Source organism: Ischnura elegans, chromosome 3 (assembly GCF_921293095.1).
Source record: "Ischnura elegans chromosome 3, ioIscEleg1.1, whole genome shotgun sequence".
Taxonomy (NCBI): Eukaryota; Metazoa; Arthropoda; class Insecta; order Odonata; family Coenagrionidae; genus Ischnura; species Ischnura elegans.
Genome location: NC_060248.1, coordinates 17517691 through 17536936, shown reverse-complemented (window position 1 = coordinate 17536936; position 19246 = coordinate 17517691). Strand labels below are relative to the sequence as shown.

The 19246-nt window shown below is 41.3% G+C and overlaps 1 protein-coding gene across 1 annotated transcript in view; it reads right to left on the bottom strand.

The window, feature by feature from the left end:
* The window catches only part of LOC124155498 (T-box protein H15-like), a 161409-nt gene that overhangs the window by 101350 nt on the left and 40813 nt on the right, over positions 1 to 19246 (bottom strand). The window contains exon 2 of the mRNA XM_046529359.1: positions 425 to 1085. Coding sequence (XP_046385315.1) covers positions 425 to 1085 — 661 coding nt within the window. The remainder of the gene's footprint in view (positions 1 to 424; positions 1086 to 19246) is intronic.

Here is a 19246-nt window from a genome sequence, read left to right as displayed (position 1 = left end):
AATGGATGCATTTACATACTGAATTAAGATAATTTTCGTGATATGCCAGCAATTACAGTCAAAAAATTCTTAAAATACGGGCCAGAAAAATTCTTAGGACCAGATTTTAATTTCGGATAACTTCAACAAACGTACAGGAGATATACCTGAGCAAAGCGCAAAAATTCTATGTGGGTCGATTCAGTTGCAATATTTGATCACTGGTATCATTAGAGGTAGGGAGCAAGGGAAAATAAAATGGGAGCAACGATGCTACCCCGAGGTACCATTACAATCACTGCTAGCATCGAGGTTGATAGAGAAATGATAATTTAATGGGTCCACTGTTGTCACCCCGAGGTACACTTGGAGAGTACGCCTCCCAACGCTGACATAGATGGCGTGAGTGGAGAAGGGAGGATTAGGGAGACTCCAAGACACTTACCTCCCAGTCTTGGTGATGATCATCTCCGTCCCCAGCTCGTGGAACTTGTCCCACAGCTCCTTCGTCTCCAGATGACACGAGATGCCGCGCAGGGCCTCGCTGTTGCACTTGCCCCGGACCTCCGGCACGGCGTCTTTCGAAGAGCCCTCACCGCCTCCGCGGCGACGCCCCTTCTTGCGACCGGAACCCGTGCCCCCGCCTCCGCCGCCGCCTCCTCCACCGCCTCCTCCTCCACCGCCTCCTCCGCCACCGCCGCTCTCCCCGCCCCCGACGCCGCCGACGCCCCCGTCCTCGGCCGACGGCCCGGGCGACGTGGACGAGCTGACCCGCGGCTCCGCGCTCAGGTCCTCGGGGAGGGCGTCGTGCGGAGGCTCTGCATCCGAGCACTCCTCCACATCCACCTCCTCCTCCGCCTCCTCCTCCTCCATCTCCTCCTCCAGGATCTCCTCGTCCATGTCGTCGTCAATGTCCAGGTCGTCCACCATGTCCTCGTCGTCGGCGCCTTCCTCGTCCGCGGCGCCGTCGCCGTGGTGGTTGGTGCGGGAGTGAGGGTGGTGCGTGGACGCGGGGGAGCCGGGGGAGGAGGAGGAGGAGGCGTCGGGGCGCCGCCGACGCCGCCGGGAAGACGGCACGCGACGGCCCCTTCGCGTCGAAAGCCTCCCTGCAAAGGTGATGAAAATACGAAACAAATTATTTGGAAGAGCCAATCATAATTGCTGGCTATAAACAATACAAAATAGAGATATTTCAAATTTCGTTATTTTCTCCTCGATCGGGGATATTTTTATTTGCATAATTCATAAAACGCAATAATGACTAAAGCATGTTATTTTTCCCCTCAGTATTGTCGAATTATTTTTTAATCTTCATCGCCCCGAAAATAGCTCATTCAAAGCCTATATGGCGGAGAATCTAAAGAACAACAACGTAGGACGATCACACGTCCTGGATAGGGGCAACCTAGCCAGACGGACTCGACATGGTTTGGTCACATGAGGATATAACTCACCTCACACTATTTTGCAAATTACACACATTCAGGGTTATGGGCCCAGCTCCTTTCACAAGGCCAGCTCGCACTTAGAGATTTCGATTTATGATGTCCGAAGTGTTCACCCGGGAATTGAAGCCGAGACACTGCGTTCAGCAGCCACGCGCTCCACCCACTACGCTTACGCGTTCCACAATCTACATAATAATTTAAGTATTTGAATACGCACGGTATCTTTCAATTACTCACCTTATCATAAGGGCATGAAAAATATTAATTTCAAAAGGGGCTCCATCGTTTCGTTTGCATTTTGGCAAGAATATAACGCGGAAACGAATTACATATTACACAAGAATATTATTCACAATGCTGACATGAATCTATGTTTTAAAAATGTTAACTTGAAATAACCTTTTTCATAAGCCCTGAAGAGGAATATTCCTAAACGTAGCTCTTGCTGTATTATGTGTAAAAGCTCCCATTAATTTCTAAATATATGTGTACTATGGAAGCATTGGGAATAAATATTTATTGAATACAAATGACTTCAGATTGAAAGAACCTTTTGCTGTATTTCGATGTGGTTGTGGCTGAACAACACACCCAATTCGGAGCGGGAGAGTTGTGCGGAAGTCCACGCGTACGTTGCCCGATAATTTATCCCGAAGCAGTTAACACGAGGGAACGACACCCGGACCCGCGCCAAAGGATCGCCAGGCTTTCGTCACTTCGGACAGTTTATTTTCCGGCGGACAGGAGCAGCTAGCAAGAGAAGGGTTGGCAGCCAGGAAAAGTCTAGCTGGCCTATGTGGCTGGGTCGGCCGCCGATGCGACCGCACGAAATTCGCTAGATTGGCGACGCCATCAAAAGGGGAGGGAGAGCAGATGTGGAAGGGGGAAATGTCGGGGAGGAGGGGAGGTAAAGCGGGGGGGGGAATCGCGGCGGAGGGGTGGGGATCGCGCATGCGTGTTGGGATTACCCCCCTTCCCTCAAGTTGGGCGAGGGCGCATCTCGGAGCGTCCATGGCTGCACCAACGACGCGAGCGGGAGGGGGGGGGGGAAAGAGGAGGGGTGGATTGGCACCCCCCGCCAGCCTCCGTGCGAGCCTCCGACGGGAGGAAGGAGCGGCGATGGAGAGGGTCGACAGCCGGGAGAGAATCGCGACGATGGCCCGGGGGGGAGAATGCAGACCCCCCGAGTTAAGATGGAGGATAATGAAGAGAAAAAGAACCCTGAGATCGCTGGAGTGCATATTAGGAGCTAGGTTAGCAACCGCATAACGCAATGTGATACGATTAAAGGGTCGTTTACAATTGTAAATTATCAACCAATGGAAAATCTTAAATGAGTGGGTTGGAAGCCAAGGGGTACAAGTGATATTTTTCTCAACTGAGTTAGGTGAAATTAATTGTTAGAAGAAATACACAAAAACCTGGTTGCCAAGGGAAACGAGTGAGGTTCTGTTCAGTGCTGACATCGAGTGGGAAATCAAATGCACTACTGAGTATCTAATTGATTAAAAGTTTTGCATTCCTAATTTCTGAACCTAACTCTGTATAGAAAAAAGAAACCACTTGTACCCCATGGCTTCCAACCCACTCAAATGATTTCATGTTTCAAGTATTTTTCATCACAGGTACGTTAAAATTTTTAGCGAAAGATTCCATGGAACTGCCGAAATAAGTTTTCAAGTTATAAGTACGTAGTGAAGGGATTTTAACTACTTTTACTGTTCGGGGGAAAAGGAATTTCCATAGGTAGCGGGAATATCTCTCTAAATCGTGTAATTCGAATTTATTCTGCGTGGATTATATAAATTCCAAGGGAAGCTTAATTAGAGCATTTCCTTTTTATTTGCTAACGACTGGTTTCCTAATACCGCCGTCACACTCCCATTGAGGCGGCTGGCGCGTTACCGTGTATATGCAGAACTATCACCAGGCTCTTCCATCCCAGTTGCACATGCTGGTCAGCTCTCACAAATTACCCACAAACAGTCTTCTCACTACATAGCATCATTCCCGATCATTAATCATTTTATAAAATGACAAAAATATGACGCTAGGATAATGATGCTCTTCAGATCCATTCCATTTTTTGCCGTCAAAGGTTCTCTCAAGTGCCCAGGCAAAATGTTTCATAATGGGGAGCAGCCAATCTTTCCCCTGTTATATGTTTTCCTCGGCGGCTTTTCGGGGTGGTTTTCCACACATGGCGCGTTGCGAAGCAACACGCACACAATGTGCAGACCCCGAGGGCAGCCGAGGGCTCGGAAGTGTCCGTCACTTTTCGTTCTGGGGTTACGCCGGGGATCCGTCGCACCAGGCGGGAATTACCCTCAGGGTTAAGGTCTGCCTCTTCCCCACAAACCACTTAGAAACACACGAATCCCTACACCAGCGCAAAAAAAGCACGACGGACGAGCACGTAAACAAAATCGCGCAGGATAATCAAGGATCGTATTATTGTTGTGCTGGGTTAACGAGGTAAATGCACGGTGTCATCACGTAAGCACATTTTGAAACACCTAAGTTCTTCAGAGCTCAATTGACCAACTTGCTGTTTCACATCATCATGCGTATTTATATACAATTCCCCATCTGAACAAGAAATGTAGAAAGGCGATAAATTAATATTAAATGTACACAAAACAAACATACATATAAAAATTTACAATCAGGGCCAAAAATTATAAATAAACACATTTATCGACATCAAGGACGTTGGCATGACACATTTTGGATTATTTCGGATTCAATGATCCAATTTATTTTTGTGCGCTTTGATAAGCTAGGGAGACTAGTTCTTAATCAGAATAAAAAGCACTGAAAACAATTAATTTTCGAGAGGAAAAACGGGCCACTTCAACTTTAATTGAATAAAAAACGATTGTATAAGGTAATTTAAAAGGGTATCGGCTGATTGCGATCAAAATCAAGTTCCACTTTCAATGTTCAACGGTTTCTACTTCATTTGTAATTAGCTGTCACCACTCAAAGCCATAATCATCTAGGTTTGCACGATTATTCCATAGAATTGACATTTTGTACCATTGATAAAAATCCTCTACCGCGTAGGATTACATCATTTTCAGACATCAGGAAAATTGCGAACGCAAAAATTCGTCTGAGAGCGAAAATTCGTGATGAAAGCAATGAGATATCTTCATGAGATCTACAAATTCAAAGAAATAAATTTTAGCCCATTCCTCACAGACAAACGCTAAGCATCGCCGGCATGTTTGAAGCTGAGATCTTCCCACAAAGATCTTTTACTAAATTGTCTGCGCCATGGCTTTGATAGCATCACCCTCAGTGTGCATCAAGACTGCTAATGTAGTCCCATTTGCCGCGATATGATCTGGCAACCTCCATAGTATCCCACGAAAAAAAATCATCAATTTCTCGTTAATTACCATAATCAGCTTCATCTAGTTTCCTCACTTTCCCAATCTTTTCTTCTTAATACCCTAAGAATTACATGTGCGTATTTTTCTTCCAAAATTCCTTGAACGATCAGTACATGCCTGTCTCAAAAATCTCTCATCATGGTAAGTACGCATTCATTTTCCGCATTTAAACAAAGACGACGTTCTGTTTTTTCTTTCTTGTTTTTTTAGTCTTTTATCATGTAAGATAAACGTGCAGTTTTTAGGCACTCAGTAAGTTCGTACTGACACACACTCAAAGATGATAACTTTACGATATTCTCAGGGGAAAATACTCAAAAATTCTGAGAGCATAATAACACGACCGGAAGAGTGTTACGATTGAATAGTTTTGCCAGACGGTTTCCTAAACTCATACCTTTTACTTCTCCAGAATTCGGAACGACTTAAAAAAATTCGGTTGTTGATATCAGGGATGCACTATATTACAATCACATTATTTTATGAGTCATATGTACATAAAAATGCTTTCACTGTCAAATGATAGTATTTTTCACAACATAATTGTCCAACGGTACAGGAGGTTATTAGAATAAAAATGGGAAATGCCAGAATGTATCAAAGACGTTCCTCCACAAAGTTTTCCGGAAATCAATATTCAATGGCCACGTCTCCTTTTATAAATAAGAATATTCATGGAAATTATTTGCTGCTTTAGATAAGAATTCTGCTTGTATTGTAAATAACATTCAAGTTATTTCGGAAACTGCAAATTTCTTTCAAAATGAATGCATATTTGATAATTACCATCGAATTTTCCATTAACATTAAGTATGAAACAAGATTCAGAAATGTGTATCATTTCTACGGAAATGAACTTGGCATGCATACCAATTAGCCATGCCACTGGAAGAGGTTTGAACAGCAAATATAAACTAATTCATCCCTGGAATGTCCTCAATACTGACGTCGTCACGTCTACTTCAAAATTTTAGATATCTTCTCCTGAATTTTGGGTAGAAGAAGGTAAATGTAAAATGGTGTGATGATCGTATGAACATTAAAATATTAAGCTGGACCTATTTTCCGTAGAAGATTAATTTAATCCCAGGGGGTCGATCTTATATTATAAAATTGAAGGACGTTTTAAAACTATTGACTAGGGATTGACTTGATAAGAAATTTAAGAATGCTTTGATTTTTCGGTTGTAATTATATCTCTTCTGTTATAATGGTGCATTAATGCTGATCTTTTGTAATAAGGGACACTTATCCGTGCGTAAACATGTCTTGTGCTCAGATGTTTTCCTGTGTCTCCATTTGTATCGGTTTGTAACCCAACCAAAAGAGTGGTCGTGCGTGATTCCTGATTTTCTTCTATTGAGACTGATCCTTTTGGTATGCTATGAATTACGTAAATGTATTTATTTATTCTTGTATTTATTATGGAGATGTAACTATGTATCCGTATTATTATGATTTCAAAGCCTTCTTAAACACTTCGTTTGCTGCACAAGATCCTGCATAAAATCCTCCACATAAGGCACGGGCACTCGTTAGCACTTAAGAGGAACATCGCGTGACCCTTGATCCTCGACATTACACTCCCGAGCTTATTATTTCCATAACGGCGAAGAGTGGCGCGCACACTCACAAGTTATCACGAGAGGGGGCAAAGAAAGAATTTCTTTTTTTAAGGATTTGTTCCTTTAAAAAAAAATAAAGCGTCAGCTCATGAGAGTTGGACGTCCGCGAGCGATGCATTAAAAGGTGTTAGGCGTCTAAAAGAGGCAAAAACTCTCCTCGCCTCCCAGACTGAGATGAGAGCGAGATAATTTCCACAAAAGAACAATGGACGCTGAAGAGAGCGAGTATGAAATATGGCAACGTCGGATCAGCGAAGGGGGGGGGGAGGAGGAGGGTTGGGAAACGGGTGACACTTTGGCGGATTTGGCGAGGAGGTGTCATGCAATGAAGGAGTACTGATCGCCACTTAACCGTCGAAATCGTATTCATAACGTCTCCCCCGAACTCCCAAAACTTCCATTCAATACGCCGAAGTGGTGTCTCTCTCAGCCGAGCCGACATTCGGCTGGCAGTCAAAAGGCTTGTGTGTATGTGTTAGTGTGGAGGTGTGAGGTTGGGAAAAAATATATACACACGACGGAGCGAACAATGCTGATGAATAATGCAGAAGCGACGGCGAGGAAGGAAGAGAAGCCGAAATGAAAATGATTGGTGGAAAAATTGAAAATGAGGAGCTACTTATAAATTTCATTTTTATTCGCTCCTCCGTTTCAACCGCCGAGACTTGGTCGGGACATATGTTTCACCCGACGCCAATTGAAGGCGAGAAATATTCTTTGTCTATGGTCATGAGGCACGATTATGGAATTATTAGCACCGAATTCTATCACTGTTTCATACCATCGTTTTTCAATTTAAACTTTCCTCTGAGAGCGAAATTTTCAACCCACAAGGGGTAAATTTGTTACGAATTAGATTAAATATATTAAATATTTTTGGATAGAATTCAGATATGATTTTAGTGTGTTCGCTCCATTGAGGAGAAACTCCAAGCTAATTTCGAAGTTTGCCCCCTTTCAATCTTATGAATTACTCTAAATTTTAGGTTTACTATGTAGGAAAATGACGTCGGTCATTATCCTAATGGATTTGTAATACAGGCTACCAACTACCACCGTAACTCAGTTATTGCATACTCATTTCCACTTCCAGTAAATTTATATGCTATATACATTTTTATGTGACTCTTTGTTACCCTTCCCTTAATTTTTTTTAATCACTCGATTCCAGAAGCAGAAGTAGTAACTAGCATCAACAATAGCATAGCAAAATCTAGCATAACATAAATCAACAATCTCTTCATTCATGTACCCTACTTTTGCTTTATAACGCCGTATGATTTAATCTGAGGAACGAAATTTTCCAATTTAGAGAAAGATATGAAACGCAGGTGACACACTTGATCTGTAAAGGACAATTTTATCAAAATAAATTGCAGTTATGAGGAGATGCCACCAAAAAGGAACTAAGGCTATGAGTTCAGAGGACGCATCACTTGCAGTGGATAGTGCGTAGAATTCCTGACGTATTACTTGCGCTTAACTTGCGAAAACATCTACAAAATTTCATTGCATGTATACATTGGACTTTATTCAAGAATCGAATATACTTTAAGGCTTGGTTACACGGTACATTAACGCATACGAGTTAATGTGCGTTTGCGTGAATGATTTTGGTGAATCGGAACGGAACGTGTACGAATGCATGAACCAAATTAGAACAGGCTCTATTTTCTATGCATGTATTCGTACAAGTTGGGTGGTTACACGGTGAATTTTGGCGTTCATTATCGCGTTCATAAATTTCGACATTAACCCGTACGTGTTGATTTATCGTGTAACCAGGTCTTTAAACATGAAAATTTTACTTCAGCAACTACCTATGCTACGAAAACTTTTCATATTTAATAATAATAATAATAATAAGATGTCTTTATTCGGGTGAGGTTGAGACTAAGAAGTCCCCTCTTCCACTTAATCCCTAAACCCACCTGACCCTTCCACTAAACCCCTATTTGAGATACTGATGATAAGAAATAAGAATTTTCCGTACATACCTTGAAAATGACTAGGTCATTGACATCAGTGATTTAACCGGAAGCTTAGTTAGGATAGGTGAGGGTAGTGCTCACTCCAAACTAAGCCACAGGCGTGTGAATTTCACACATTCGTGGTAGGGGAGCCAGTTCCATTTCTTGAGCCACATCGAGGAATTTGGTTGGGGGTGTCCGTAAGTTTACCCCGAACCCCTTCATCAGTAACCTAGCGTTCCAACCACTAAGCCACCGTGATACCCGTTTATTACATAAGTTTAAAAAAAAGTAATAACTTCTGAGAACAAAATAATATACGACTTGCTGGGATAAAATAATACTACCTCTCATGAAGTGGCGTAACTAGGGATATGCACTGAGGGGGATGGGATGGCATAGGGAGGCAACCGCTCGCCCCAAGCAAAATCTGGTAAAATGTTTGAAAAATGACATTCCTTGACATACAGTTTTCATCATTTTGGCACTAAAATTTGAACTTTAAGCAGATTCAGTTATTATAAGTCAAAACTAAGTAATAGTTACAAATAATTTTTTTATATCTCTGAGGTTCTTGGGGGGATCTCTCCCCCAAACCCCCCTATAGTTACGCCACTGCTTTCATGGGTGTTAAGTTCATCATCAAGATGCGAGGTTGAAGATATGCTTATTAAGGGTCGTGCTTCCAGTACAGATGGAAACGTGTGCTCGCTCCCTCCACCCCTTTGAGAGTGATCTCCATGAAGGAGAGGGGGGAGTTCGCGGGGGAGGGGCCGTACGGGGAGGGCCGCCCCCGGGGGCGGAGGAGGAAGTGGCGGCGGAAGGTGAGGTTTGGAAGTCGGCCGCCTGGTCGCGTGACAAACGAAACGGTAATCGATATCACGCGCTCATCCCCTCCATTTCGTACCCACCCCCCTCTTTCCCACACTTCCCTCCCGCCACCCCCCCCCCCCCAGATGCCTTCGATTCCTTACACATCCGGCGCTGCCCACACGGGATGCGGCCTATTAGAGGCAGCGATCGGGGAGATGGGGGAAACATATTTATGCATATGAGAAAGAGAGGGATCGTGGGTGATTCATTGCTTTTCGTTACTCTCGCTTGCTCTCACTGCTCCGTGTTGCTTTTTACGTAGGCGCCTCCTTCCTGCTGAATATGTGTGGTAACGTTATACAACGCCTCCCGCCCACCGGAGGTGAAGGCTCCTGACTTGCGCCTTCACCGCTAATTGTTTCTCGTCGGAAGCGCTGCTTGAAAGCTCGCCTCCGCCTCGCAGTTCCCATTTGATTGCTTCCCCTCCTGAACTCAGTCAAAAGGGGTCATCGTGATCAATTCACTCCGGCCTGGGTCATCCCAGGGAGGAAACTAATGGGGTGCTTTCGTATCCTGATTTACCCCCTCCAGCCCTCCCGAAAGGTCATGATCCTATTGCTTTCAAGCACTCGACACCCTAAGGTCGATGTTTTCTTTGTAAGCTACCCAAAGGTACCTATATAAGCTCCCGCTAGGTAATAGGTCACTAATAAAGGTGAAATTTACGCGCTTGCCACTTAGTTCGTGGTGAACTCTACCTCCACCTATCCGAACCTTCCTTAAAGTTGAAACTCTTAAGTGATTGAGATTAAATTGTTGTCATTGAAACAAAGACAACTTGAGCGAGTTTTAACTTATAAGCCCAATCATAGTCCGGAAGTGCTAAAGACTGTTGTTTGAGCCTTTTACCAAAGCGAGCGTTGGGTATAGACGACAGACGAATGATTTGGGCCCTCTCTATGTTTGTGGTGAGCACTATGAGTGATTCCATGCTCAACATATATCATTCTCGCGCCCGCGTTAATCCTCATTGATCACGGCCTTCATATTCATCGTGGAGTGCAGGCATTCATCTTTCTTCACCCTCGTGGTGTTGGTGGGCCTGTCCGCTCCTCGAGACTGTCATGCGCGCCGTGACAACATGTGGAACCAAGCGGCGATCGTGAAATGCAGCTGAGAGTAAAATGTGAGGATGAGAGGTCGTCCGTGATTTAGAGCGCTCCTTACTCATGCGCACCTGAGCCCAATTGGACTCGTCTGCCCGCCTCAGCCGCCCCTTCCCCCCCATCCACTCACTGATTTTCAATGAGCCCTTATAGCGAAGGCGGTTAGGAAGAAGTGCTGCTTCGGAGATAAAAAAGAGCCCGACTACAAGTATTGAGAGTTACTTGAAATTGACTGAGGCAGGCGAGGCGCAAAGGAAAGAATGCATATTGGTTGAAGAAAACAAGATAACACTTTTTCAACAAGTTTTATTTCAGAACTACATGTTACAGCCGCTATGTTATCATCAGATACATTACTGATGACGAGCAGTATGTACCTGATGATGACCTAGCGGTTGAAACGCGTCGTAACAAAGTAAAACTTGTGGAAAGAGTGGTATCCCGTTTTCTCCAACCAAGAGTTACTTTAGATTCCCTGTGTTTCTTTTCATTACAACCTCACATTGATCAACGCTGATTTCGTTCAGTATTTCAACCTTCAGGCTGTGTCTGATTAGAGGTTAAAAGTTCACCCAACATTTAGTCACATCTCCTGCTCTACAGAGAGTGTGCGCCTTGGCTTCCTCAACTATTTGCCTCCGTTCAGTTCTACTTCTTACTTTCTCACTCTGTCTTGTAACTCTTATTGCCATCAAACCATGTGTTTTTCATAGTAAGTATTAATAAACCCGTGCTAAATGCCAATGTGTGTTGTTTTCGCGGTAGTCGGAAATGAATAAAATATGAAGGTCCTGAATCTCCATCCACTGCACCATCTACATATTACCTTGCGAGCTACCTCAAGAGAGTCATAGAAAATCCATGTAGGGTTAAAACAACGGAGAAATTAAAATCATGCAATGAGTCGTCCTAATGAATGACGCCATTATTTTTATTGATCAAGACACCGTTACTGTCCTGAATAGTACGAGGGAATAATGACATATGTCTTGTAGTCTATTTCCTTTACTTTCAATTTGTGATCACGTGTGCCATATAACGCCAGTAAGCAATGGATATGTTTCACGTCATTTGAGAAAAAATATTCTCCGAATTATATAAGTCATTTTAGCCTACACTTTGCCCTAAGCTCCTGTAACGACTCCCATCTTAACTCGCCTGACATATTGGAAACGCTGCACTTATTATCGCAACAACTCATCACGAATCTGTCCGCCCTGCACTATACTCCATTGATTTCTGTTATCAGTACTAATTATAGTATAGCGGGACAAGCCACAGTGGCAACTGTACGGAGTCGCCCGCTATGCACAAATTGTGCGAAAAATCCACAGAGAAAAAATAGTTCGCCTTCCACAGAGAAGAATGTCGCCTCGGTAGCTTGACTAGCTAGGACACTCGACCGGAAATCGGGGGATCCGGATTCGAATTCCGGTTAAAGCGAATGATTGTTTTTTTCTGTTGAATTATCGCTCATTATCAGTCGCACTTCATATGGGTCCCGATCGCGCCTCCCAAAATTATATCTCCTCTGCCCGTTGTCGCAAAGGGATGATGGTGAAGAATTGTGAGGGAAGAAAGAAGAATTGGTGGGGATTGGTGCATGATGCACTCGGATGGTGCTGCACGACACCGTCGCTCCGGTCAAAGCGAATGATTGTTTTTTTTTCTGTTGAATCATCGCACATTATCAGTCCTACTTCATATTGGTTCCGATCGCGCCTTCCCAAATTAGATCTCCTCAGCCAGTAGTTGCAAAAGGATGATGGTGAAGAATTGGGAGATAAGTAGGAAAGAATTGGTGCACGGTGCACTCGGATGGTGCTGCACGACACCATGGCGTCTCCGCCACGTGGGATTGCGGTCTGGAGGATTGGATCCTTTGGCGCGTGATCGATTGGTATCCGGTTGGCGATTCGGTCCGCTCGCAATTGCGCCCGCACGTGCCCGAGCGGTGGCCGTTCATTCGGTCTCGCGAATGCGGCCGAGGCGTGTCGAAAGCGTGAATCCGTGTGGAGAGCGGGGAATTGAAGTTGGCGGGCGATCGATGCGCCATCTGCGGCGCGCGAATGTGAGGAGGGGCCGAAGAGAGTGAGTGCAGACGAAACTCAGGAAACTCTCATTTCATCTCCAAAATATGTAAAAATCAATTTTTATAAAAAGCAACCCTTGCCTCGCGACAAATTTCCAATAAACTTCGATCTAAACAAATTTTTCGTTATGATTTTCTATAATTCTACCAGCGCCGCCAGTGGATTTTGGTGGCCATTCATGAAATAATCTCCATTTTCAAATTTAAATTATGAATAAGAATCGAGATTCAGTCCGTCCCAAACGGAATAAAAGCGCTATAATAATGCATTGCCGTCTGGTTCTGAGTTATCCTAAAATTTTCAGCTTGATAGCTAATCAGAAAGTGGTTTTAAATTGATTTACAAGGTTTGACTCGGACAAGATGACAAACAACAAAGCGAGTCCAGGAAAAAGTTATAATTACAAACAAGGACACAGACTTGATGATGCCACGCTATTGTTAAACTCTCATAGTATGATTATATGTATGGATTCCCAGAACTTAATAAAAATATAAGCCCGAAATAACAACACCAACACTTAACTTAAAACACAAATGAGACAGCGATATCCACTGCATTGTGATCAAAGCCAGAATGACCATGGTTTCAACACATAGTGTCATTTCCAATGTGTTGAAACCTGGGTCGGTAGTTGAGATTTGGAATTAAAAAGTGTGGAAATTACCATTTGTGTTCTCTCATTATGGAGATATCGAACTTCCACCAAATAAAGCATGAAACGATTTCATACCAGAATGAATGTTTATTTTTTAGAAACAAAATCCTATTCTTATCAGCAATGTATAAATTGCTATACTTATATGAACTAGAAATTACGCAAAACCGGAAAATAAAGAAGTTAAAAATATAAGCTATATAAATAATGAAGTTAGGACGCTGTAAATGCAATACAATTGCGATAAGTGCTCAACTACTAACAAGTTGTAAGTTGTATGTACAGTTCAAATATTTAGCGGAGTGGTATACGGGATATGCAACGTGAGTTTCCATCTTTCGCCGATATTATCGCTGGCTTCTTCAGGACGATAAAGTGCAGAGAGGTTGTATCGACCGTTTATATACACATCTGCTGGAGTCAGGCGTCTCTTGATTGGTCCATATAGGACATTTACCAAGATGGACACACGCGGTGTATATCCCTTATACCAATCCTCTGAATCTTCAAAACACTGCGAAACAGGAGCGTAACTATGGGGGGGGGGGGGATGAGGGGATAGATGCCCCCCCAAAAGCCTCTGAGAAATTGAAAGTTATTACAATTATTTTCTATTTTTGAACTGTAATAACTGCATCTGCTTATTGTTTAATTTGTAAAGCCAAATTTATGTAAAATGTGTAATACAGGCATGTCATTTTTAAAATATTTTCCCGAAAAAGTTAACTGTTATGGGGGGTTTGCTCCCCACCCCAAGCCATTCCATCCCCCTCCCCCCGAAGCATATTTCTAGTTACGCCACCCCTGCGAAGGCTTACAGAGGGACTGTTCAAATAATAGGTATTATTCCATAATTTTTTATAAACCCGAAAGATTACAACAACTCAGTCCCAATATCAGGAAAGGTAGTCATATGTTCTCTTCTATATTAAATAAGGTTCCCTTAATTTACCCTCAAAATGGCACTGAAATGAAGAAACCAGTGCAGATATAAAAATATATTGGAATATCGCTTACCAAGCATTTAAATTCGCCGCTATAGAATTCCCTCAAGCAATGCCTAAAAATTTTTGAAATTTCTGAATTTTGAAGAGAGAATTGAAGCATTCATTTTTCATTCAAAGTATTCCCCCGAGATAGATAACCGCACATGGCCTAATTGGATAAGTTTGAAGACGAGTCGTGCACTTTATCAGTGCCTAAAATTATTAGTACAGATGATGGTCTAATATTTGATAGCAGATAGAGATGAACTCTATCTGCTATCAAATATTAGACCGCATTACAAAAGAGGCATTATAACCGTAAGCTTTATACTCCAGGTAACACAGTGTAATCCCTCGAGTGATCTCTTCCATTCATGTTATTCTGCCGATGGAGTCAAACAAAAAATTCAAAGAAGTGGGGACATACAAATCGAAAAATATACTCAGCGAAGCCAAATTTTCAGAACTAAATATAAGGAAAAGAATTAGGGTCCAAAACAACACTTTCTTGCGTCTAAAAGCACCCACAGCCATTAACCCGTCTCAGTATTTGTTCCTCGTCAATGAATCTGCTCATTTTCTCCGGAAATCCGTGAAATTATAATCAAAATACCGAAACTATGTCATTAACGTCCTCGTTGCGAGGAGTGACACGCACCAAGAAAGCGAACGCCACGGGATATTAGGCCGCGAAATTGCTTAATTAAGCCGAGATGAGGCGGGACCCGATGTGCAAGCGGGCTATCAAAGATGACAATCGCAATGCGCACTGCAGAGATCCTCGAATTGTCTTGAGACCTAAGGTAACATGTGTCCCAGATCCACTACCATTTCTGATGATATAATCATCGTCGAAATCCACCGGGCAATGATAGATAAATGGAACAGATAAATCCGAAAAACACAGATGTTTCATGTGTTATTTGGGCATATATAAAGGGCGCAGAGATGTGTTTGTGCTCACTTTGAAATGAACTGTGGGTTTATTAAGCGCATCTGGAAGGGGAGCAGAGGCCAAGCATTAAGAAGTAGTTGGAAAAGATTAATGTGCCCATCGCATGGAACCCTCTCCTGGCCAAAGTTAAGTTCTACGACCGAAGGAATAACCTACTTTCCCAGTTTGAGAACAGATTTCAAGAGTGGTTTAACTCCCTGACCTTCTAGAGTACATAATGATATCCAGGTCTAATTTCTTCCTGTCCCTGGATTCAAAGAAAGGGCGAGGATATTGGAAACTGCTTAAACGATGTCATTCATTAAAAGCCGATATCTTGAGGAGGTAAAACTAAATCCATATCGTTCGGCTATGTTTTCACCATTATCAATACTTACACTTTTCCTTTTAAACCAATTCAAACAACAGATGGTCCATAATAATTTTTAGCTTTGCCTAAATTAGAGAATAAAGCTCTATTTTATGTGGGCCAATACATTCTCTAAAACAGCGGCGTATTTCTGAATTAAGGGTTATTTCCTGACCAACAGTCCAAGCAAAACATGCATAAGTTAAAAAAATATCACTATTATCTTTTAAAGAATGAAATATCTTTTCACGTCACCGATATCCAAATACAATGTCATCAAATCAATTTTTCAATTTAGGTTTTAAAATGGAGTTGACAAAAACTGCACTGAATATCAATAAAATATAAGTCACAAAATACATCAAATTTAGTATTGATTATTGAATTAAATTAAAAAATCACCTTCTGATGTCGCCGTTTCGGCCATATAAACTGGGAAAAAACAATTGAATAATGGCGTTAAATACTCAATGAAAACATTTCCAGGGTCATTTTTCTTCCAAATAATGAGGCTTTGAATGGATAAACGGATAAAAATATGTTTTTGAATGGAAAATGAACACTTCTTTAATATTGTTACAGAAAAATCTATACACTCCATTTACACCTTAAACTGCACTTCGATTACACGCATATCTAGGCTATACCTCACATTATGCCGTCATTGCGCGGGAATTGCGATATTTTGGGAAACTGAAGGGCCAATGAAGTACATTAAGCTATTTATCTATTATAATACACCATGTTATAAATACGCTATTATGGAAACCTTTTCCATTTAATTTGGCAATAATATCTTTTAATGACTTGAAATGGCCTATATACAGTTGCAGTCCATTGCCGACCATAGTATTTGCTAACGAATCTGAATAAATATTTTGGTGAACACACTTTGCTGGCATATTTTATAAGTATCAATAACAATAAACGCCAAGAGTTGGAGTTTTAACCATACCATTTCTCTGAAAAAGGGGTATGAACGACACAAAATACATAATTTATATTTTCTAATTTCAATAACTTCGCGTTCATGTTTGAAACACATTTTTGAGAAAACAGCATGTTAATGATTTTATTTGATGAATGAAGGTGATAAAATTCTTCTGGGACGAATTTATTCAATACAGCCATTTTAAAAAAACGTGATTTGGTCCACTATTCATCAATCATTGCACTATCTTCAACCACAGAATTCAATAATTGGTTAAGCAGACCAACCAGGCACAATGGTGAGACAGAAATCTTTTTTTTCCAAAATATAAAAAAAAACTCACCGACTTTAGGAATTATTTTATTCCACAGCAAATACCGCCATGACATTTTAAGTAGGAGCGATGCATAGGCATAACAAATATATGGTCATATTTCCGCATTAATGCCTAATAATCTTAACGCAATAAAAATTTTGAAATAACATTGATATTTTCAATATTTCCATATGATAGCAAAAAATATAACGAATACAAAATGTATTCTAAACCAATTTTTACCGTAATTTTGAGGTAATTACTTTAATTTCTGTGGAAGTGAATTTTGTAAAAGGAATTCCTTCTCGCAGCCCGATTCAATTTCCACGGAAAATGAAGTGCTACTGAAAAATCATGAAGACTATCTCCACCCTCTTGAGAGAATTCCCTGAGAGTCACAGCACCTGTTCGTCGCCTGACATTGTATTTCGGTGAAGGGCTCAAATTTCGAGTTCCCCACGTCAACAACCGCGTGACGACTTCCGTAGGCCAAGAAAAGTGATCCATCGGCTTACCTTCATTCAATTCATACAGGGAAAGGCACGGTTAGGAACCTTCAAAATTTTAATGCGTTTTGTCAATCCCGATCGTGCAATAATTGGATTTTATGTAAATTCAAATCTAATGCCACAATATTGTGAGATATTTTCTACATAGAAAAAATATCAGTGTTAGCACAGTAATAGGGTTAAATTTACGCAAAAGATTGGTAAAAATAGATATACATTATATGAAGTCGAAATATGATATCTACGTTCTTCATTACTAATTGCATATAAAAATTGTAACGTGTTTACAATAAATAACGTTGTTAAAGCTAAGTCATATGCAAACGGCCGTGTACCTTTAGAGTTCGTGCACAAAGGACACATTAAAATTTACGAGCAAATATTTTTTCATATAATTAACCACAATCAACTGGTAACTGCTAACTGAGTGACTAACTGCATATCTGAAGAAAGTCACTGGGCCCAATGTTGATATTGATTTTTATTCCTCATTTTTGTTGAAGCCTAAGAGGTCTGTGCCAATAAATGTTGTTATCGATAGATATACCTCAATAAATGGAAGCAAAAGAATCAAGATTATATCGGAATATTGGTACTTAAGATGATTATAAACTTAAAATACCAGATAGAGTATATACACTTAGACGTACTTAATCACAGCTAACAACGAGAAAACGATGGATAAAATTCAGAATTCTTGAAGGTACTCGTTACAATTAAAAAGTCCCCTTCTGAAGGAAACCACCACAGTTTACTGAAATTTCTAATCGTATAGAATTTTTTTCGTCTTCATTGCCGTGGAGTACAATTTTTTTATCTAAACTTAACAATATACAATTTCCTGCGGCATCATATAATATAGCAAGGCGATGTTATTTGAGAAATAGTAAATTTAAAAAAAATCAAGCATAAAATTTGATAAACCATATTAAGGAATTTCAATGGGTATGTTCCTCCATAGGTAGGTCACTGAGTACTAACACTAAGTGAAATCGATGATGGTAAATAAAATGAAAACATTCAGTTCGACCAGTAATAATATAAGAATGCAGAAGTGCTCTCAAAGTCTCAAGGAATGAAATGAGTTGCAGCGAGAGCAAAATGGAATCGGCCTTCGGTGTAGATCACTGCTCAATGATACCGTTTCCACCATTTTCTCTCATTTTGTCGCAATCCCGACTCACAATCGGTCACAAAGAGATTTTTGGGGCCGATGAGAGAAAAAACAGACGGCGACAAGTTGCGAACAATTTCCAGGATCGACGGATCAGAGGCGAAGGTCTTATCGGCGGCGTCCCACACAATGTAGCTACGAAAAGGACCATGGGGGACTTAGAAGGAATGGAGGGAGGGAAAAAAGATTGCTGCTCGCTTCACGCGTGAGAAAACCCAAATATACACCGATTGGAAGAGATAAAAAGAAAAACATGGGCCATTCCACGGGGCGCTGTAGGGAACGGGGGGTGGGGGAGAAGTAAGATCACGTGATCACGGGCTCCCTATCAATGGCGCCAATTGGTGAGGAATCTTTAGTTTTATGATAACATGAAAAATTACATGAACGGGGAAATATCGCGCCCGGTTCACGAATTTAAGTGAAAAGCATCAAAACCCTTTACGAAGATGCAAAGTGGAATAAATAATAACTTGAAGATTGAGCGGAAATTCTGAAGGAAATTTCCACGCAAAGGTGAAATCATATCAGGCATTCATTAAATACGAATGTAAGATTTTAGATAAATTTACAATTGGGTGAAACAGACTGCTAAGTACCAATTTAACCACGCACCACAATCACATTATGCCTTATGTCGTCAGACATCACAAAGTATTATGCTCTGAAATTATATACGTCATAGAGCATCAAGTCTTATTTCTCATTAGTATTAACAAGATGGAGAAAAGAAAACAATGCCTCATCTTTACAATTGAACAAAGTTATATTTCCATAGCAAGTTCTTGGAGTTCACTTAGGCTTTTTAGGTACGTCACCTGCTTTTTACCCGAAGATTTCATAGGTAAGATTATTTGCAGAATTATTTCCAATTAA